The sequence below is a fragment of the Natrix helvetica genome, assembly GCF_964273705.1.
Source record: "Natrix helvetica genome assembly, chromosome: Z".
Classification (NCBI taxonomy): Eukaryota; Metazoa; Chordata; class Lepidosauria; order Squamata; family Natricidae; genus Natrix; species Natrix helvetica.
The window spans coordinates 87,423,252-87,445,920 of NC_138554.1; the positions used below are offsets into that span (position 1 = coordinate 87,423,252).

At 45.6% G+C, this 22,669-nt stretch overlaps 1 protein-coding gene across 2 annotated transcripts in view; it reads right to left on the bottom strand.

Moving 5' to 3' along the window:
* SH3BP5 (SH3 domain binding protein 5) overlaps positions 1-8,489 on the bottom strand; it is a gene marked incomplete at its 3' end in the record, with an annotated part of 102,592 nt that extends 94,103 nt beyond the window's left edge. For both annotated transcript variants that reach the window (XR_014176762.1, XM_081970118.1), the window contains exons 1-2: positions 7,832-8,489; positions 1,217-1,279 (exon numbers count right to left, since the gene is read on the bottom strand). Coding sequence is in view for 1 of the 2 variants with exons in the window: in XM_081970118.1 (XP_081826244.1) it covers positions 1,217-1,279; positions 7,832-7,912 (144 nt within the window). The remainder of the gene's footprint in view (positions 1-1,216; positions 1,280-7,831) is intronic.
* Between the last annotated feature and the right edge of the window lie 14,180 nt (positions 8,490-22,669).

A 22,669-nucleotide genomic window follows, 5' to 3' on the forward strand; every position in this document is an offset into this window, starting at 1 on the left:
CAAAGGCTTTATAGGAGCCTGCGGAGGGCGAAAAGAGCCTCCCCCGCCCCCCCCGGAGGCTTCAAGGACCGTCCCTGAAGCCTTCGGAACGCTTAAAACCACCCTCCGAGCAACCCGGAAGTCACTTCCGGTTTGCTCGGAGGGTGGTTTTAAGCGTTCCAAAGGCTTCAGGGAAGCCTCTGGACAGTCCCTGAAGCCTCCGGAAGGCCTCCGGGGGGTCGGGGGAGGCTCTTTTCGCCCTTCCCAGGCTCCTATAAAGCCCCTGGAGCCTGGGGAGGGCAAAAAACACATGTAAAAATGGGGTGGTTGCGCGTTTTGCGCGCATGCGCACTGGGGTGGTCACGCGTTGCATTATGGGTGCGGCATCCCCGCACTTGACCCTCCTGCGCTCCCTCCACTTGTGGCACGCGAGCCAAAAAAGGTTCGCCATCACTGGCCTATAGGAAAATCCGGCCCTGAGTGTCACATGGCTTTATATTCACAGAAAAGAAAGATCAGAAAATATATTTTCATGTGTTAAATTTATATTTACTGACAAAAAAAATAAAAGGAAATAAATATAAATTTAACACAAAAATAGTTAGTCACAAAAGTGACTGCCTGCAAAGGCCCTGGATTGGGGTTGAAAGGCAAAAGCGGAACAGTATGCTCCGTCCCATATTTGGGTAGACCAAGTTGCCCTGATTTAAAAATATATATATTTTCATGTGGTCTCAAATTAATTTGTTTGATAGTTGCATTGGTTGTGTTGTTTTTATGAATTTAGAAATACAATAATTTTGTTACTACTATATTTTTGTATATGTTTTAACATTTTTATTTTTAATAATCTATATAGTTTTGGGATAAATGAATTCTATTTATAAGTTTACTTTCCTGCTTTTTTCTAAGTTTTGTACCCTAAGAAAAGGTATGTTTGGTACCTTAAAAAAATAAAACAAGATTTTGAAACAACATTAATTGCCACATGGATTCCTAAGCAGGATTTTTTGGGTTGGCGTAAGATTAATAAACAAGATTAATGGAATCCATGGTACTATGCACAGAATGTTTCATCCAATTTCAGTATCAGAGATGGATATAGTTGACTTTCTTTTCCTTCATTCACTGATTTAATCCATACAAATGTTTTCATCAGTTTCTTTTCCAGCTGAAATGTAATAAATAAAAGAAATATAGCTGAATGTTTAGATAAAACAGTAAAGAAAAAGTATACCTCAAGTTCCGTTTCTCTCCGATTAATATAATCTGTAGATTGATTCAACTTTTCTAGTTCTCCCTAGAAGAAAGCCAAAATAATATGTTGAGTAATAAGACACTGAGGGAGCTGTGGGAGGAATCAAGTTATTAAGTGTCATCTGGCAATTCACAGAGAGGCCCCTAATGGAATGTTAAACGGAAACAGAAGGATAGAAAACATTTAAAAGTAAAACTGAACTTTACTTTAGCTAGGCTGTTTGAAAGGGCAGAAACAGAGACCAGACAGCTTTTGAAGTTTAATTTTTAACACAATTCTAATTTCAGTTTCAGGTTTTTTTTCTATTACTATTGAACTCTGCATAATTATTTAGTGTGGCACTATTAGCAAAATGACAAATGATCAAATAGACATAAGATTGGGAAAAAGTGGGATGACAAATACAACATATTCTCTTAGTTCTTGAAGGCCTAAGTGTTTGGTTCCAATAGTAAATAAAGAAATTCCATGCAAAAGTCATAGCATAAAATACTAACATATTTTTATATTTATTAAATGTTTGCCCTGTCATTCTTGCAAGGAGAATAAGACAATGTACATATTTTTCCCACCTTCTCACTAAAAATTTAGAGAGAATCTGAAGTACAGCTTTACTTTTAGTAAGAGAGAGATTTGACAAAGCTCATTTGGCTATCAAGGTTTTTGATTGAATTCCTTGCATGATGTCTATATGGCAGAGAAGGGGATATGTATGTTATATGTGTTATGAAGTCATGAATTATGTAATTTACATTATTTTCACAGTGATGTCACTATACATTTTATCATTCCTTGTATCAGATAGTTACATCAATATTATAACTAGTTTGCATCTATAGATTTTTAGTCCTCTGAGATTCGAAAAAAGAGGGAAAACAAAGATTTTCAGAGCTTCTCTTTCAATTGTTTACTAATTGTTACAATAGTATTATAGAGCAAACTAGCATAATTGTTCCACGTTCAGAAAGAGTGCCAATAATATAAACAAGGAGATGTTTGAACAGATAAACTTACTCAAAAGCTAGATTTTTATTTTTTGTGCTACTGCCAGTATCTATCTATAAAAAATATACAACCATTTTAAATTCACTTAAGAAATTTTAAAAACAGAAACAATTTTGTGTAGGGGTTAAGATGCTGACCTAAAAAACATGAGGCTGTGAGTTCTAATCAGGTTTGAAAGGTTAAGATATGGGTGACATTGAGCCCATTACTCTCTCTCAGTTCAACCCACCTCATAAGGTTACTATTGCAGGGAAAATAAGAGAAAGAAGGAGTACAGATAGTCTAAATTTACAACCATTCATTTAGTAACTGTTCAAGTTACAAAAGCAATGAAAACATTTAATTACAACCATTCCACTTTTATGACCATTGCAACATCCTTGCAGTCATATGATCAAAATTGAAGCACTTAGCAACTGGTGTGTATTTATGATGAATACAGCATCCTGGAGTCATGTGGTCACAATTTGGGACCTTCTCAGCTAGTTTGACAAGCCAATCAGGGAAGCTGAATTTGTTTAACCACCATATGGTTCACTTAATAACCATGGTAAAAGGTCAAATTGATTGCAACTCATTTAACCATCTTGCTTCTGATCTCAATTGTCTTAAGTCAAGGATAACTGGTATTCTGGCCTCAAGTTACTTATAAAGTAATAAAAGTTAAAGTTAAAAAATCAAATACATACATAACTAACTATAAAGGAACAAAGTCTCCTTCAAGTCAGGGACTGACAGGGAGGGAAGGAAAGGAAAAATAGCTTCTTCTTTCAAACGATGTTTTGGATCATTTGCAGTCCATTGCTTTTTATTTTAACTTTGCTTCCCTGTCTATGGAAAGGTATTATGAAACTCTACTGAAAGGAATACTTGCAGTGAATTGCCAATGTAATTGGCTGGTAAACATTTTCCATCCATGGCAATATCATGATTATTGTTACCAACCCCAATCTGACAAAATGAAGGAAACTCTTAAGTTTATTGGCATGAATCTCATAAGAATGAATATAACATTTTTTGTAATAAAAAAAGTGGACTGTAAAAGCAATCAGGATTTTATTCATAACAAAGTCCACTTAACTGTATTCCAAAGAGCTTAAGAAAAAATTAATGGGGAAAGCAAACACAATTCCAAAAAAATAAATCACAAAAATCACAGAAGTTACAAACCACTGCCAGCAAAATGAAACCAAGATCGAGACACTGGCATCACTGAATGAATCCATTTGTGCCAGACAACTGGCAATATAAATCTTTTAGTGGGCACCAGATCCACAGAAGAACCACATAGAGAAGGAATTTCGTAGAAAATGTGCAATGGCTATGGTATTTAAAAAGTGCCATTTCCTTAGTCACCAATAAATCTTTCTTCTGATTCCCAAACTACAAATTTCCACTACATTCACAAATTGGCCATGTTTGTAGTAGGGAAGGAGATGCTTCCTACAACTTTATCAGTTTTAGCAGCAATAGGGAAAGTGAGAGATTGTAACAGAATATATAACATCCCTTCCTATGTAAGCTGTCAACGTGGCACCAGTCTTTGTTAGATCAGGTAATGGAAAGGCACACTCAGGCTAAAGGCAACAACAGCTCTTTATTGTAACAGAACAAGTATGTACAATCCAGTGAAGGTTGAGTCTGACAGCAGCCCTTTTATAGGGAGCTGTCAGACCTTTCGACCAATGAGATTAAACCTCTGTTCCCGCCGGAACAGAGGACCTTGGTGGAAACCATTATAACTGTAGCTAGTATCTAACATCCCTCCCCTCTTAGATGGAATAATCCTACTAGTAACGTAGTCACACAGGTAGGCGGGCTTTTTAGTAGCTCTGCCAGACCTGCGCAGTTCAGTCGGAGGGTGTTCTTCGGACAGGTTGGATGGACCTGTTTGCTCCGCAGCTCTGCTTGATGGAAGCTCCTGGAACCTTTCGCAGGAATTCATAGAGTTCCCCCGGTGTAGTTGTGGACGTAAACTGAATCCCCTATGCTAAAATTCTGAATTTTGCTTGTTGAGTCAGGGGGCAATGCAGCATAATAGTTTGGGTGTAGCCGGTCTAAGTAGGACCTTAGCCGGCAACCCATGAGAAGCTCGGAGAGGCTTCCCCCTGTAGTGGCACTTGATGTGATGTGTTAAATTAGCAGATAATGGTCAACCCGTGTTTGCCAATCTCCCGCGCCCATCCTAGATAGGGCCTCTTTTGCAGATCTCACCATTCTCTCCGCCTGACAATGGAGGCCAGATGGAATGGCGCGACCAGGGCATGACTAATTCCCTGTGCTGCTCAGAAGGAGTCGAATTGCATGGCCGTGAATTGTCAGAGACCAGACGTCTAGCAGGCCGTGTGTGAAGAAAAGTCTCAGTAGTACCTTAATGACCACTTCTGCCGCAGTGGAGGTCATCTGGACTACCTCTAGCCATTTCAAGTTGGCGTTCACAACTACGAGGAATGTCTGGCCATGAACTGGGCCAGCAAAATCAATGTGCATCCTAGACCACAGTGCTTGAGGTCGCTCCCATTCCTTAGCAGGCCCCTCTGAGGGAGCTGGTCTGGACTCCTGGCATGGTGTGCAGGTAGCCACCCATTCTTCGATCTCCCTGTCCATGTCAGGTCACCACACGTAACTCCTGGCCAAAGACTTCATCCTGACAATTCCAGGATGCCCTACATGTAAAGCCTCTAATACTGCAATGTGCAGTTTGGGTGGAACAATGACCCAGTCCCTCCACAGCAAACAGCCATTAACAACAAATTCATCTCTCTTACAATAGTATATTTTGAAATTAGACCCTTGGGCCATCCCCTCCACACCCAGTTCAAAACCTGTTTGATCATGGAATCGCTTGCAGAGTGGCGGGCAATGTTACTAAGCGAGACGGGACCAGTCTCTAAACAGTCAATACGAAGGACTGGCGTCTCCAGGGTAGGGTCTGTGAATAGTTCGTCAGCGCTCTCGTTGATACCGGTCACTTCTAGGCCCAGGGCTTCGAACCAGTCAAGCCCCAGGAGGCTCTGCAGGTCACCGCTGATCACTGTCACTGGGAGCTGGCCGCTGAAGTTGTTGAAGTTCACCTGGAAGGTGCCCTGGCCCACGATGGGGACTTGGTTCCCCTGGTAATCGTGAAGGTAGATGTCAGGGGCGCGTAGATGTTGCTTCTTCAGGTTAGGGATAGCCTGCTTTAGTGTAGAGCATGGCATGATGGTCAATGATGACCCTGTGTCGATTTCCATCTCTCATGGAGAACCCTCAATGAGGACTGTGACCTTCAGCTTTTTTTACCGTCTTGTGCGGACTTAGCCGATTGAAGTGTGGTAGGTGACTCTGGTGTCACCCTCTGAGAGCCGTGGTGGTGGCTGCCATGCCCCTTGGTCGGGCCTCTGCTGGCGGTTAGGCTGGCTTCTTGGCTGCCAGGTCGTCATGGGGTGCTTGCTTCTGCAAACCTTGGCAATGTGCCCCTTTCGCTCGCAGCACTGGCAGATAGCGTCGCGGAAATGGCAAAACGATCTGGCATGGTCTCCTCCTCAGCTAGTGCAAGCCAGGAGACGCGGTTTGCATTTGCGGCTTGGTGCGGCTACTGCGTATGCAGTAGCTGTCATCTTCGTCTTCTGAGTTCTTGGCCTCTGCAGCCTTGTGTTGTGCGCATGCACTCTTCCGCGTGTCTAGCGGAGTGCTTTGGTTCTGCAGAGTTTCTGTAGACTTAATGGCCGATTTTGATGCCCTGGCTTCATCAAAGGTAATTTGCAGAGTGAGGTCAGATTTGGAAAGTAACCTCCTCTGTAAATTAATGTCCTGCACACCGTATATGATGCAGTCAAGAATAAGTTTGTCTAGGTCTCAGAACTCGCAGTACGCTGCAGCCTTTCGTAGCACCACGTGCTCGTTGATCGATTTGCTTTCCTTCTGGTTGCGAATATTAAATTCATGCTGGCGGACGTGCTTAGACGGCTTGAGAGCGTAGTGGGTCCTCAGCGTCTGTTGAAGCACTGACCAAGCAACCAATTGTAACGGTGTTGGCTCAGAGAGGTCTTTGGCAGTTTCAAACACTTCCTGCCCACAGTAACCGAGGAACATGTTCTTCTTGCGGCCTTCAGAAAGGCCCATGAGGTTGTTGGCTTTGAGGAAGCAGTCGAACCTTAGCACATACGAGTCCCAGTGCTCGGTGACTGGGTCATACGGAGTCGGTGGGGCGTGCGTAGTATTCTGAGGACGTTTTGAGTTTGCCGCTCAAAAATGGCTGCTCGAAGCCGCGTTGAGCTCTGGGCTGGATTTACTTGCTGGATTGCTACGCTCTTTTTGATTCGCCTAGTTGCCTTCCAATCCCACCTTTGTCGCCAGTGTTAGATCGGGTAATGGAAAGGCACACTCAGGCTAAAGGCAACAACAGCTCTTTATTGTAACAGAACAACTATATACAATCCAGCGAAGGTTGAGTCTGACAGCAACCCTTTTATAGGGAGATGTCAGACCCTTCGACCAATGAGATTAAACCTCTGTTCCCACCGGAACAGAGGACCTTGGTGGAAACCATTATAACTATAGCTAGTATCTAACAGTCTTTATGTTAACCTCCCCAATCTGAGTTAAATCTACATCTAGATATCTTTCCCTCAAGTCAAACTATCACAAATATACTTTTATTGGCAAGGATATGAAACTGATTTGCCACCCTCCTTTTTCTAGGATGATTTTTTTTTGTCTGTCTTTATGGCTTTGGGATTTCATAGCTGTTTTCCATCCATGTACCAACCCACTTTTCAAGATTAGCTGTATCCAGTTAAATGCTGTCGCCTGAGATCCGCAGACCAGCTTGGGGATGATCTGAACTACTACAACACATCAGAGTTTGGGGACATCCAGAGATGTACACTTACTTCATGACAGGGTCATGACATTTAGAGCAGGAGCTGGCATCATCTACTAACAACGATGAAGTACTGCCTTTTAATAGGACTACAGCAAGATCCTGTGGATTAAATTACCCCCAATGCCCTTTCCAATCTTTTCTAACTCGCCGCCAACCTTTTAGAGTTCTTCTAGCTCACGAGCGGCATCCCTTGGTGGTCTCCCATCTCCTTTTCGACCCACCTCCCGGTTCGCGTAACTAAAAGAACCTATAAAGATAAAAACGGATTGCGGAGAGGAGCTGAATTTATTTATTTTAATCCAGGAAACTGAATCCAGGAAACTGAAGCAAACTGGGAGAGGAAAGATCCGCCACGGGAAAGAAAATGTCGCTCCGTAGAGGAAGAATAAAGCCCCTTTAGAAACGGGAGCATCTTTCCTTTGAAATGAGTTTCTCCAGCCAGTTGTAGAAATTCTTCGGCGGAAATCTAATAAAGCCAAAGCCAAAAACAGGGGAGATGACCCACCACCATCAAAATAACGGATAGGAAAACGCCCGATTGAGAAAAAGCGAACGATATTCAGGATGATTCAAAGAACAAGGGCGTACAACGCGCGCTTACTTTGTAATTACAGACCTGCTCGCGCCCCGATCCTATCACCCCACCCACTTTCCACTATAATCGCGCTTCTGGGGCCATTCTCCCAAGGATCTCGGGTAGGGCGATCGGAGGCTCCGCTTACTTGAATCCTGGGGTCCACTTCTTCCTCGGGCTGCAACGGGCTCCCTTCCTCCGCCGCGGTCCTCTTAGAGTCAGGATCCATGTTGGCTGAGCGTGATTTGGCGATCCAGAGATGAGGGAACGGAGCCTACCCCTGCACTTTGGGAAGCCGAGGGGCCGCCGCCAAGCTGCTCCAGCAACCTAGGTTCCACTGGCAGAGGACTGCGCCGGCCCTGCGCGGTGATCTGACCCTTTTGCTCCTCGCCGCAAGGCTACGCCAGAAAGAACGCTTCTCCTTTAGCGAAAAGGGGAAGGAAATGTGCCTCGCCCCCTTGCCGCCGCCGCAACTGCTGTTATTAAAGCGGCGGCGGTGCTGTCACAGAGTGGATCTGTCCCTCCTTGACACCTATATGCGAGTCCCACTGTGTCAGGCGCCTCCTTCCCCAAAGCAATTAAAGCAAGGCCTCCGAATAAACAATACAGTAGCTGCAACAAAGCGGTTAAATGCGGTTAAGTAATACCCCGAGCCATTCGATTCTTTTAGGGCTGCAGAATTGCTCCCCTCTGCCTGGGATCGCTTCGGCAAACCTCACGTATCACCAGCCAGTTACCCCCGCGAACTAAGAGGCCCCAGACTCAGGCTCTCGAGTGTCCTGGGAAGCCATCCTCGCTGCTTTCTGGTGAACCCGCAAGGATATTGGTGGGGGCCTGACAGGTAAAGGACTCGAGATAGCCCGGAAGCTTTTGCTGAGGGCAGTTGCTTCAATAGGCACACAACTGATTGTCACCAGCTGATAGGTGTGCACTGCATGTAGGGAATGGATGTAGACCTACGGCAGGTAAACAGCCATTGATTGGTTGGTTGATATCAGGGTCGCAGAAATGCTACTCTGGGTAGCTTACAATAATGAATGCAAAATCACATCACACCAACACTGAAAAAGTCAACAAGAACAAAAGCCACAATTAGGGCACATCAAGAGGTACCCTCCCCCCAAGTCTTAAAGTCTTCTGAAGGCTAGGAGGAAGAGATCCTTCCACAGAACTATAAAAATAAGAGAGGAGTGTAATACATATACATACATACATACATACATACATACATACATACATACATACATACATACATACATGGTAACTATATTCCCATAGTATCCTAAATCATGCTTTGCTTAATAGTTTATGCCACACATAATTACCTTACTTAATGTAACCTAGTAAATAAAAATACAGTTTATAAAACACATCATATGAGTTCACATAGCATCGTAATAGTAATAAATCCAATTAATAGATTGGAAGAAATTATTCTAAATTAAGGTTTCCTGGGTTGTAAACATTCTTCATTTTAGATCATCTAGATCAGGGTGTCAAATTGGCAGTCCATGGGCCAGATATGTCACACACAGGCCCACCCTAGCTCCATAAAAGGGAAAAACATTGTGATACATCAAATAACGTCAACATGACGCCACAATTTTGATATCCATGATCTAGACTCTAAATGTAGTACACAACAGAGCCCTTCTCTGGTAACTAGAAAGGTGCAGAAAGACTGTGCATATGTGCTATACCAATTATTGAAGATATCATATACAATCTGTTTGATTACTTTTTCTGGAAAGCCATTTACTTAGATCTTTATTATAAAAATCTCAGAAATATTGGTGCATTCAGGATGAACTATTATATCTCTTGTAGAAAATGAATATGCATATTACCATGAAGACTATCATTTCCATATTAAAGACCATTTTGAAAAGAATTGGGTACAAAAAACAAGATTTGGACTGATTGGAGAAATGACAATTGTTATTGAATATGTCCTACTGTTTTTTTCTGTAATCTTTTTTTGCACCTTTTTGATATGGTCTGATAACTAAGTAATAAAATGTATTTTTATTATATTGTAGCACACAATAGAAATAGGACCTTGTAGGTCCTCTAGTCCAACCCTCTGCTCATGCAGGGGACCCTATGCCATTTCTGACAAGTGGCTGTCCAGTCTCTTCATTGCATCACATGTTCACGTGACATGCCAGCAGAGTCAAGGTAGGCATTTTTTGAATTTTTATCATGCTGAGTCCAAAAGGTTTGCCATCCTGGCCTAGTAGTAGTAGTAGATGGAGTGCACAAAATGGTGTTCAAGTATATAAAGTGAACTCCTCCCTCCTCCAAAAATATAAAAATATCATAAAAATATGGCATGCCAAGCTCCTTGTCAACTGAAGCACAATGTAATGCATTCTTTAGAATAAGCAGCACACATGTTCTTCGTGCTTTTTCCTGATTCATGTTCTTTCCTGAAGGACGAACCAACCCCTCTTTATTTGTTTAATCACTCTTTTTGTTATAACCATGTAATAAAGACAGAGCTACTACTTCTGAGCATGCTTTTTGTCTGGAATAATTAGCAAGATTGAAAAAATTGGAACAGCTAAAGCTGAATATAAGATGCCTCTATAACCGTGATGGCGAACACACGTGCCACTGGAGCTGGCACCCCAGCTAAGTTCCACCGTGAATGTGCAATGCCTCCCATGGGGTGCATGCACGATGCATATGCATGCATGCAAGAGGGTGTGGTGTGCATGGCTGATCGCAGATGTGCGTGCATGAACAGGGGCAGAGTAGCACAGGGAGTCACACAAATGCCTGGAGGATGGAAGAACAGAGGCGGGTGGCATGCACATGTGTGAGAGGTGCAGCGCTGCTCTATGATGACCTGTGGCTAAGGCATAGGTAACATTGTGAAGATATATTCTGTAAAATTGTAAACAAAACAGGATGTAATCTAAGCTGTAGATCTCAAATGTATTGTGTTCAGTTGCAAAGGTAATGCTACAGAATGAGTTTGTTTATCTAGATGTGATATCACTAAATCTAGCTGGATAGCAAATTGACCTTGATTGATTTTGAAAAGTTAAGAAGGATCAAATAATGATATAATATGATACCATACCACGCAGTACAATATGGTATACGACAGGATGCATTAAGTCCACTAGATATGATGTAATAGATCCATTGATATGATAGAAGACTATCGGAAAATCTTAGGGCTATAGGATGAGACTGGGGGGAAAAAATAATATCGGCAGATGGCAGGGACTAAGCAATTTCAAATACTTGCTAAGAAAACTTTCTGTATTTGTCCATGAAGTCTCCAGGATATAAGGAGACTTCATCTTCAACCTCACCAACATCAGTGGAGTTTATTCCTAAGGAGTGCTCATAAAAGCCTGCATAGATTAAGATAATTACCTCTCTTAGAGTAAGATATCACTAAGCCCTTTATGACTGAAATAGTTATGGCTGTTCCTGACCTGTCATGCAAATGTATTGTTTTATAGTTAGAAAGAAGAGAGAGATGGCAGTAGAAATGATAAACTGTTTTAAGAAAAAAATCTGGCAATATTATTTCAAGAGAATATATAATTGAACATCTATCTCGAAGTTAAACAGTTTTAGATACTGTGTTTCCCTCAAAATATGACCTGGTCTTATTTTCTTTTGACCCCTGAAAAAATGGCTAGGGCTTCTTTTCGGGGGTGTCTTAATTTTTTTTGTCCTACCTTTCAGGGCAGCTCAGCGTCCCACAGAAGCCAAAAATGGCACTTCGGCTCTGGTCTCTGCTGCTGCAAAAGACATTGCTGGCACTCTCTGAACATGCTTGAGGCCAGCGAGCAGGTGCGTTTGGAGGCACAGTTGCAGCTTCTTCCTGCTTTAGCTTTGCCCTGAGTTGGGAGCTGGCTGTTCGTGGTGAAAGGGTGGGTTAATTTGCTTGCGAGGTATTCCTAAAGCCTGAGCAGAGTCACTTGGGTGGTAGGCTGAGAAAGTGGGGAGAGTCACTTGGGTGGTAGACTGAGAAAGTGGGCTTAATACATGAGGTGTAGGTACAGAACTTGGCATTTCACCTTCCTGCCTTTTGCTAACTTTTGGCTACACACAAGGAAAGCAAAAGGAGAAGAGACCTAGCTTGTTTCTTTCCCCCAAACTCCACCAGAAATGAGTCTTTGTGAGGCTTGGCTTGTCGCGCAGCCTCTCACAGCAGGACACTGCAAGGCTTGTGTCATAGCGTGCGGCGGTGGTGGCATCGCCATTAGGTTTGTCATACCAGCACAGCCTCTTTGAGCAGGATGTCACAATATTTGTTGTGGTGCTGCATACATGGCCACAACAGGACTTTCAGAGTCCTGTTGCGAGAGGCCATGCCAGTATGACAAACTCGTGAAGACCCATTTCTGGTGGAGTTTGGGGAAAGAAACAAGCCAGGGTCTCTGTGATGAATCTTGTAGTGGTGTTGCCACTGTGTGCAATCCACAACAAGCCTTGCAGTGTCTTGCTCCAAGAGGCTGCACCGGTATGGCAAACCTAATGGTGCTACTGCTCCCATGCACAATGGCACAAAAAGCCTTGCAGTGTTCTGCCGTGAGAGGCTGCACGAGGAGCTGGCACGATGAGCCTCACAAAGACTCATTCTAGTGGAGTTTGGGGAAAAGAAACAAGCCACGGACTCTGCTGCTTTTGCTTTCTTTGTGTGCAGCCAAAAGTTCACAAAAGGCAGGAAGGTGAAATACCAAGTTTCCAAATGAGGGCAAAGCTAAAGCAGGAAAAAGCGGCCACTCAAGTCTTGCTGCAAGAGGCTGTGAGTGGCTGTAGAAGTTGGGTAGCCGCGTGACAGGGGTCAGGGCATGGGAGGGTTGGCCACAGCATTCCTAGGGTAAGTGGGTGCGGGGCACATGGGGCAGCTCCCCCTCCATCTGAGCTTGATTTTTAAGCCTGCACCTCAGCTCTTTTTGTACAGCTAGATGGTGGGTGGGGCTTAATTAGGGCTTATTTTGGGGGTAGGGCTTGTAATGAATCCTTTTCCAGATGAAGTGCATGGCAGAAATATTTTAAAAATAAACAAAGATAAATCAGCCTCATATGCAGGTGGATGACCACAATTGAGACCATAAATTTAATTAAGCAAAGTGATCACTATGTGAAACTGTAACTATACTTACTTCAGCTTTTCTTTGCTTTACAGATCTGCAGAAGCTGTAAACGCAAGGATTCATAATAAACTTATTTTTTCATCAGGACTATAGATATGAACAATTGCTAACCAAGCCACTCACAGAACAAGTCTGGGTATATTTTTCTCCATGCAATTACATATAAGATTGAGACTCCAATCTTTGTATTTAATTACATATTATTCTCCCCCCCCCCCTCCATTCCTTTTATTTTCACCAGCAGCAAGAAAGGAAAATATCATATGAATGCACAATTTTGTCATGATTGATTTCAAATATTATCACTTTGAGAAGAGCTAATATATATAAGTCTGAAGGCTTGGTCATCAGGTATTACTCTACCATTCAGGGCTGAAAACTTTGCCCAGAAAAAAAAAATCTTGGAAAATAGCTATTGAGAAGTGATATGAATATCTTATTCCCCAGAACCATTGCTCCTAATTCTCGCACAAACTGAATCAAAATAGCAAGTTTATGGGCCTTACGTTCCCATCCTGTTAAGAAATTGCCACCAATAGTGTTGCTTCCAGATTCAGGGAATCTGTTGTTTGAGATCTGATTCCAAGTGACAAAATCATCATTGAACTGGGCACCTTCCTAATTAGACATTGTGCAAAATAGTACAGATCTAGGCCACACTTTTCATGCTGAGAAGGAAAATATCAGCTCATAATTACTTAGGAGGAGAACATATACCTTCATCTTCCACATCTAGAGATTTGGAACCTACTATTGCTCAGATTTTGCTTTCAGTTGTTTTCAGTTGTTCCATATATGATCACTTCCAGGAGTTTCAATTCTTTTCCAGGCACCTCTGATTTCTCTGGTTTCTCTAAGTAGCTACATTTCAACATGTGCTCCAGGACAAACAAGATACTACACAGCCTATCCAAAGGCAGAGATGACTTATTTTTGTTTTATTGGAGTACAGATATTCCTAAAATTACATCTAAATTGGCATATTACTGTACACATTGTTTTTACATTTCTTTGCATTCAGAAGACCAAAATTGCCTATAATGGTTAATGTATGATTCCCAATTGAGCTACAAACCATACCTGTATGTATTTGCATACAAAATGCCTGTATGTATTTGCAAACACATGCCTGTATATATTTGCACATAGGCTTCATGAGTTTATAGACTATACAGATAGTCTTCAATTTATGACCACAATTAAGTCCAAAATTTCTGTTGCAAAGCGAGACATTTGTTGAGTGCATTTTGCCCCGTTTTATGATTTTTCTTGCTACAGTTGTTAAGTGAATCACTGCAATTGTTAAATTAATAACATGGTTGCTAAGTCAATCTGGCTTCCCCATTGACTTTGCTTGTCAGAAGTTTGCCACATGTGATTACATGATTCCAGACACTGCAATATGAACCAGTTGCCACACATATTGATTTTGATCATGTAGCAATGGAGATGCTACAACAGTCGTAAGTGTAAAAAATGGTCATGTCACTTTTTTCAGTACCATTTTAACTTTGAATGGTTACTAAATGAACAGTTATAAGTAGAGGACTACCTGTAGTTCTTATTTCTGCTGATGAAGAAGCTGGTGTTAGGAACAAAACAGAATATTTCTTTTTCTGGCCAACAGTTGTAACCAGATCTTATTATTTAGTTTTTTGCGATATGAACAAATAAGGAACTTAAGCAAGATGGAGTAGGTGGATATTGCTTTTTTAACCTAAATAGAATAGGTTCTGGGAGATCTATTGAGATGGTCTTATTTCCCCCCCACCCACTTACCATCTGCTTCCTCATTCACTGCCAGTCTTTCCTGGGACTTTGTTAACAGTGCAGGTGGTTTCCTATACATCTGACAATTTGCATAACCTTTTATTTCTGAACTTGCTCAACAAATACTTTCTTATCTGCATGGATTCTGATGACATCTATCTTATGATGTTTTTCTGTTACCAAGTCATTTTAGAGTTCTTCTCAGCCTTATCTGAACATTCTGTGCTATTCCTTTCTATTTCATCTTTGTCTTTGAAATCTTCAGCTCTCAGCTATAAATACTTGTGATTAGTTAAGCCAAATCTGAAAGCCAGTTTTGTGGTTAAGGAACTGAACTAGAAACTAGGAAACAGCTGGATGACCTTAGTCCAGTCACTTTCTCCTGACCATAAGATGGAAGCAATGACAAACTATCGTATTTGGGAAATCTTGCCAGAAAAACTTCAGAAACTTGTACAGGCAGTCACCAGGAGTCAATATTGACTCAACAGCACTATATGTATGTATGAAAGCCGAAGTAATTATTGATATACATCAGGCCAAAGGCTATAAAACATAGCATAGAACTAGAAATATCCTCTTGCTAGTTAACAAATTAGGGCATGAGTTCTCAAAGTGTGCAATATTGTAATCCCCAAATGATCAAATGAATTTAGTTTCATTTATTACTTTATGAATGAAAAAGAGCGTTGGTCCTTACCTGAACGCTTCTTTTCAGTGGCGAAGGTGGGAGGGGCTACAACAGGGTTTGTTACAGCCTGATTGGTCCAAAGACTGAGGGATTTTTCTTAAGTATCCTCCTTTCCCTCCTGGCTCCCAGTTCCTGAGGTCAAATGGAAAAGCTGATAGCAATATGTAAGGGAAAAAAACCAGACAACGGAACAGAACAGTACGAAAAAAACATCGACCACCCTGACCCCTGAACCCTAATCTAGGGCGGGAAAGTAGCCCCTCCCACCTTCGCCACTGAAAAGAAGCATTCAGGTAAGGACCAACGCTCTTTTTCCAGTGGCTTCGGTGGGAGGGGCTACAACAGGGACATACCCAAGCTAAGTCCCAGGGTGGGTCGGACACTCCGGGGGAGGGAGGTCGCTACCTGTTGGAGCACCCTACGGCCGAAAGCCGCGTCCCCGAAGCAAAATGGTCTAGACCCGTGATGGCGAACCTATGGCACGCGTGCCACAAGTGGCACGCGGAGCCATTTATCAGGGCACGCGAGGCGCTGCCCTGTCAGCTGGCCAGCTGAGTTCACCTTTTTAAAAGCTATTTTTCGCCTTCCCCAGGCTCCAGAGGCTTTATAGGAGCCTGGGGAGGGCGAAAAGAGCCTCCCCTGCCCCCCTGGAGGCTTCAGGGACCGTCCCTGAGGCCTTCGGAGCGCTTAAAACGACCCTCCGAGCAACCCGGAAGTCACTTCCGGTTTGCTCGGAGGGTGGTTTTAAGCACTCCGAAGGCTTCAGGGAAGCCTCTGGACAGTCCCTGAAGCCTCCGGAGGGCCTCCGGGGGGTCGGGGGAGGCTCTTTTCGTCCACTCCCAGCTCCTATAAAGCCCCTGGAGCCTGGGGAGGGCAAAAAAAACATGTAAAAATGGGGGTGGTCGCGCGTTTTGCATGCATGTACACTGGGGTGGTTGCGCGTTGCATTATGGGTGCGGCACACCCGCACTGGAGACCCCTGCATTCCCCCCACTTGTGGCATGCGAGCCAAAAAAGGTTTGCCATCACTGGTCTAGACAGTAGTGTCGAACAAAGGGGGAAGGGGAGGCCCAAGTGGCCGCCCTGCAGATATCTTCCAAAGGAGCCCTGGTAACCCAGGCGGTGGTAGTTGCTCCTAGTTGAGTGGGCAGTGATACCCTGAGGTGGAGTCTGATGAACCGTCTGGTAGGCCTCCGTGGTGGCCTGACGGACCCATCTACCAATAGTGGCGGAAGACACCCTAGCCCCAGGGCTCTGGGCAGGAAGGACAAAAACAAAGCCTCTGACCGTCTAAAAGTGCAGGTGTGCCTGAGATAAATGCGAAGCGCTTGGCGGACATCCAGCCAATGCCAACTGACTTCCCTCTCGTGGACAGGGGAAGGGCAAAAGTTGGGCAAGACGACCTCCTGCGATCTATGGAATAAGGCATTAATTTTAGGCAGGAAGGTCAGGTCCAGCCTCAGGACCACTCTGTCCTGATGGAACTGACACAAGTCCTTCTTGGACGACAAGGCACCCAACTCGGAGATGCGTCTGGCTGAGGTGACGGCAACAAGGAAAACCACTTTTAGGGTAAGGAATTTAAGATGCACCGTCCTCAGGGGCTCGAAAGGAGCCCCGTCAGAGCCCTAAGAACCAGGGCCAAATCCCATGTGGGAAACCTATGTACAGGAGGAGGACACATATTAGCTGCCCCTTTGAGGAAGCGCTTCACCAAAGGACTGGGTTAACGACCAAGGCCCCTCCCCCTCTAGAACCGAGGACAGGGCCGCTGTCTGTCTCTTTAACGTATTATGGGACAGCCCGCAGTCTAACACATGTTGTAGGAACTCGAGGACCTGAGCGACCGAAGCCGAGGTCGGGTCTATTCGGAACCACCCCCACCAGGATGCAAAGGTTGACCACATAGAGTTATAAATGCACCTGGTCGAGGGGCGCCTGGGCGCCTGGATGTGGATATGACCTTGGCGGAAAGGTTCGTGCCCCTCAGGAGGTGCCGTTCAATAGCCAGGCGGTCAGCTGAGGGATCCACCACTGACAGCTGGACAAGGTCTGCGAACCATGGGTGTCTCAGCCAAAACGGGGCCACCAGGATGACAAGGGCCCCCTCCAAAACTATCTTCCTCAGGGTGCCCTGGATCAGGGGAAGGGGAGGAAAGGCATAAAGCAGACTGGGAGGCCACGGACTCCTGAGGACGTCCATGCCCTCCGCGTTGTGAGCGGGAAAGCGGGAAAAAAGCAGGAAGCTGTGTGTTGCTCGGGCTGGCAAACAACTCCACCAGTGGATCGCCAAACCTGAGGCAGATCCTGTGGAATATCTCCGGGTCGAGCCGCCACTCGCCATGATCCACCGTCACCCAGCTCAGCCAGTTTGCCTGGTGATTGGCCACGCCCGAGATGTGATCTGACAGGATTGATGCCATGTTCTTTTCCGCCCATCTGCCCAACTTCCGAGCCTCCAGCCACAGTCTTCTGGAGTGGGTCCCCCCTTGACGGTTTATATGGGCCTTTGCTGCAATGTTGTCTGTCAGGAGGAGGACATGCTGGTTGGTGATCGAGGCCCGGAAATGAAGCAGAGCTAGGCGAGCTGCCTTCAGCTCCCGCCAATTGATGTGGCGCAGGTCAGACTTGGACCATCGCCCCTGCGCCAGGCTGGACTCTATCACTGCTCCCCATCCGAGGAGGCTCGCATCTGTCGTGATGGTAATGCAGTTTGGCTCCCAAAACTCAGCCCCACGGTTCAAGGACGGGGACAACCACCACTTCAGGGACCATCAGAGGTCCTGCGGGATCCGAATGGGGCGTGGAGAGTTGCTCAGTCTCCGTCTCTGGAACGGGATGAGAGTCCGCTGGAGTGTTCTGGAGTGTAGTCGTGCCCACGGCATGATCCCGATACACGACACCATCTTGCCCAATAATCGAGCTAATGTCAGGATGGAAGCGGACCGACTTGTGTTGATGTGTCGTGCGAGCTTCTGGAAACTTGCTAGTCATTCTGGGGAGAGACAAATCAGGCCTGACCTTGAGTCTATTACTGTACCCAAGTGAAGAATTGATGTTGAGGGTGAGAGATGGCTCTTGGGAAAGTTGATGGAGAAGCCCAGGGATTGCAGTGTCTGGATGGTGATCTGCAAGTCCTGTACCGCTTGCGCCCGGGATTGGGCGAGGACGAGCACGTCATCGAGGTAGCAATGAAGTCTCACCAGCCTTGACCGCAGGTGAGCCGCCATTGCTGCCAGGACCTTCGTGAATGTACAGGGGGCTGAGGCCAGACCGAAAGGAAATGCTCTGTATTGAAAATGTTGACCCCCATGGGAGAAACGGAGAAATTTGCGATGAGCCGGCCGAATTGGAATGTGTAAATATGCCTCTGTTAGATCTATTGATGCCATGAAGTCGCCCTGCCTGATACCTAGGAGAATTGATTTGAGGGAGGACATCTTGAAGCGCCGGTAGACCAGGAAGGAGTTGAGACAATTCAAGTCTGGGATCGCTTTCCATCCCCCGGAGCTCTTCGGGACGATGAACAGGTTGGAGTACACGCCTTGACCCCACTCCTCTCGGGGGACTGGTTCGACTGCCCGAATGTCCAGCAGGTGCTGGATTGCGAGGAGCATCAGGCGGCGTCTCTCCGGATCCCTGGAGGGGGGGAAAGTCCTGAAGAGCGTCGGGGGAGGGGCGTGGAGCTCCAGCTGGAGTCCCTCTCTGACTGTCGCCCTGACCCAGGCATCGGATGTTATCTGACCTCACTGGTCTGCGAAGGACGCCAGGCGGCCGCCTATGGGTAGACTCGGGTTTGAGTCACTTCCCCCTGCAGAAGGGATGGCCAACCCCCCCCCCCGGCGAAAGGGCCGTTTGGATTGACCCTGGTACCTGCTCCTATTCTGGTATAATTACGTTGGCTCTGCCTATCATACCTATAGGGAGTGTACCTCTGCTGTCGGTAGTCCTGATTCGAAGCCCTAAAGGAGGAGGACCTACGGTATGAGGGCGGACGGTTGTCCAGCTTCTTTGTGTTAGAAGGAAGGACTTTCTTCTTATCCTTGTTTTCCACAAGGATGGGGTCTAGGGAGGCCCCGAAGAGGTTGGGATCCGAGAAGGGCACCGCCGCCAGACTCCATTTGGACTTGTTGTCCATTTGCCAATTTCGGAGCCACAAGAGCCTCCGAGCCGTCACAGAGGTGGAAAGGGCTCTGGACGCGAATTTGATGGAGTCGAGGGTGGCGTCCGCCAAGAATTGAGTGGCCGAGATAATTTTGGTGAGGTCTTGGTGGAGATGCTCATCCTGAATTGGTATGCGGTCCTGCAATTGCTGGAGCCACATAACCGTTGTGCGATTAAAGTAGGAGGCTGCCGCAGCCGCTTTAATAGCCCAGGCAGAAGTGTTGAAGTTTTTACGCAGAGTGAGCTCTGCACGCTTATCCTCTGGTTTTAGCTTGTCGGCCACGTCACCCAAGACTACAGAGGAAGCGTTGGCCAGCAGGGCGACCGGAGCGTCCACTGTGGGGAGCTGTAGTGCCTGAGCAAAGGCTTGCTCCATGTTGTAGTAACATTTGTCGTTACCACCTGGGTTGGGCAGGGAAGAGGGCCTAGCCCACTGATTCTGAACCACCTCTAGGAATAGGGGAGGAGTAGGAACCTCCTCTTTATCCGTATTAGGATTTATGAACATGGCCAGATTTGGATCCCTATGTTGGGACACTGGGGGAGCCCCCGTACCAATTTGTGTGGTCTTCTTGGCCTTGCGTAACATAGGCTTGAAGGCCGGGGGAGGAAAGCGGCTCGGGAATACAGGGGCCTCGGGAGATGCAGCCTCCTCATCCTCCGAGAATCCCAGGTCTAGGTGAGCGGACTCTCCTAAGATCGAACCCTCGCTGACCACTGAGGGAGAGGGTGGTCTAGGATTATTGTGACCTCTGGCAACGGAGGGAGACCTGCCCCTGGCAGCCGCCGCAGGGCTAGGCCTATTCTGGGATGAATCCCTCTGAGCTAGGCCCAAGGAGATCCCTTTGTATATGGCAGTAGATATCAGTCTCCTGATGCTGGCAGGTAAGTTCTCTAAATCCTCAAGATCCTCCTCTGAGGGGTCTCTAATGGGCCCTCGTGGGGCTAATTGAGCTGGTGGTAAATAATCTCTGGATCCCCCCTTCTCCTGGGTCTTCCACTCTTGCCCTGTAATTTCTGGGTGAAATGGAAGGGGAGGGGGGGTCACCTCCCTCCTGGGCCTGGCCGTGGAAACTGAAGGTGAAGAAGGGCTGAAACCCCTAGTAGGTGAGTCGGATGCCTGAGACCGGGCCCCAAGGGGAGACTTGGACCTACTGGGAGAGTCAAGCCTAGATGCTTGTGCTCGCCTCTCTGCCCTGGCCACCTGTTTTTCCAGGGCCTTTTGTCTTCTGGACTCATCCCTGGCAGCAGCTCTGGAAGGGCGTTGCTCTGCCACAGGCTTAGAGGCTGCTGTTCTGGGCCTAAGCCTGCCCTGGGTCTCCTCCACCCCCTCTCCTTGGGCCTGTGCTTCTGAATTTGTGGAGGCCATGCCTCACTCACGTGTCTTGCTGGGGTGTCTGCCAGTCTCAGATTCAAGCCTCGCTGCCTTTGTTCCACAAGGCCTGCCATGCCTCTCACCAGCGGCTGTCCAGGCCTGTCCTAGCCACTTCTTGCACGTGGGGAGAGGCCGCCGCCCATGAGGTCGCACCAAAATGGCCATTGCGCCTTGTGGGTGAAGATCCAGGCTATCCGATTCAATACTGTATGGCTTTGAGGGGATTAGCCTTGCAACGAGCCGAATCGGAGGCTTCCTGTTGTCCCAGCTGCTCTCACAATTCTTCAGCCGCCTCGCCGACTGCGAGCGGCGCTTGTAGAACAGGTTTGACAAGTCGTGGCAGCCCTTTGAAGACACGGCAAGCGATTGGAGAGATAAGCGCTGCCGCAGGGCTTTGAAGTGCCGCTAAGCTCAGGGAGGCGTGAAAAACGCCGATTGCTGGCTCTCCGGCTAGCAGAGGCTGAAAAAAGCCTCAGAAAGCCGCCTGTTTTCGGAGCTAGAGTTAACTTAAAGCTCCGGAAGAGCCAAGGGCTCACAGGGAGCTCCTGGGAGCGTGGAGAAATTCCCCCTGCTCCCACAGCAGACAATACGTCCTTAACAATACTTTTGTAGAAATTTGGAAAATCCAATTAATCAGATTAATTTCTCATAAGAATAAAAAACGGCCTCACAGGAGCCACAGCTATTGCTTGGACCAAAGACTGAGGGAACTGGGAGCCAGGAGGGAAAGGAGGATACCTTAAGAAAAATCCCTCAGTCTTTGGACCAATCAGGCTGTAACAAACCCTGTTGTAGCCCCTCCCACCAAAGCCACTGGAAAATTATATAATCATATAACAAATAAAACAGCTGTAATTGATTTTGACAAATGCCTAAGCCAAGAGATCCCAGTCATAACCAAGAAGAAAACAATTGCAGCTAGTCTTGAATAATTATTATTTGGGAGGTTTGTTCTATTAATCTATTTTAAACTGGAGTTACAGTGTCTTTCTGCTAATTTACAATAGGATATTCAATCTCATTTGATTTGGGAATATGGGCAATCTTTGTTTTCCTTTTCTTAGGAGAAATCTGTTGGGAAATCTAGGGGTGTTCAAAAGTCAAGATGGCAGTTCCATGTTATCAAAGCCCAGCTTTTTTTTTGCTTTTTTTTTTTTTTGTAAATCACTGAAATAACCCAGAGCTACAACTAAGATTTGTACAACAAAGCATTTCATGCCAAAGCATCACCTTTTCAAATCAGTAATGCCATGCTCTTCAATGAGGTCTGTGTATGACCCAATATCTTTCACTAAGCTGTTTCAATCTCTTCTGCATAGTGAAATTGCTGGGCATCAGACTCAAGAGTGACACAAGTAAAGCAACACCATTTTGTTTTCTTTTATTTTTAGAAGGAAAGCAGCATTGCTTCATAAAGTATCTTTTGCACAAAATCTTGCACAAGCCATATTCCCTTTTCTCACAAGTACCATTTTTTCCCAGGAGTGGCATGCCAGTTCTTGCAGAGATTAGAATATCTGATATAGAGATTCTGAATTTAGGCTGCGGACCATAAGCTGCCCACTGCTGGTCAAGCCTCCACTGTTTCTTGACAAACCGTTGTTTACATTTTAAGGCACAAAATAGGAAAAACTTTAATAAGTATCACACTTTCCTGATAACTTCTAATGTTATGTGAACCTAGCCACCGTGGTCTGTAGTCCATGAGATGACTTGTGTATGAAATCACAAACTGAACTATGGTTTATAAGCTTCAGTGGTTAAGACAGAATCAAACCATATTATCTCTTAGAATCTTATGTGAACTAAAAGACTGTGTAAGCTGTAATCTTAATATTTGTTTTGATTTAGAATGTTACG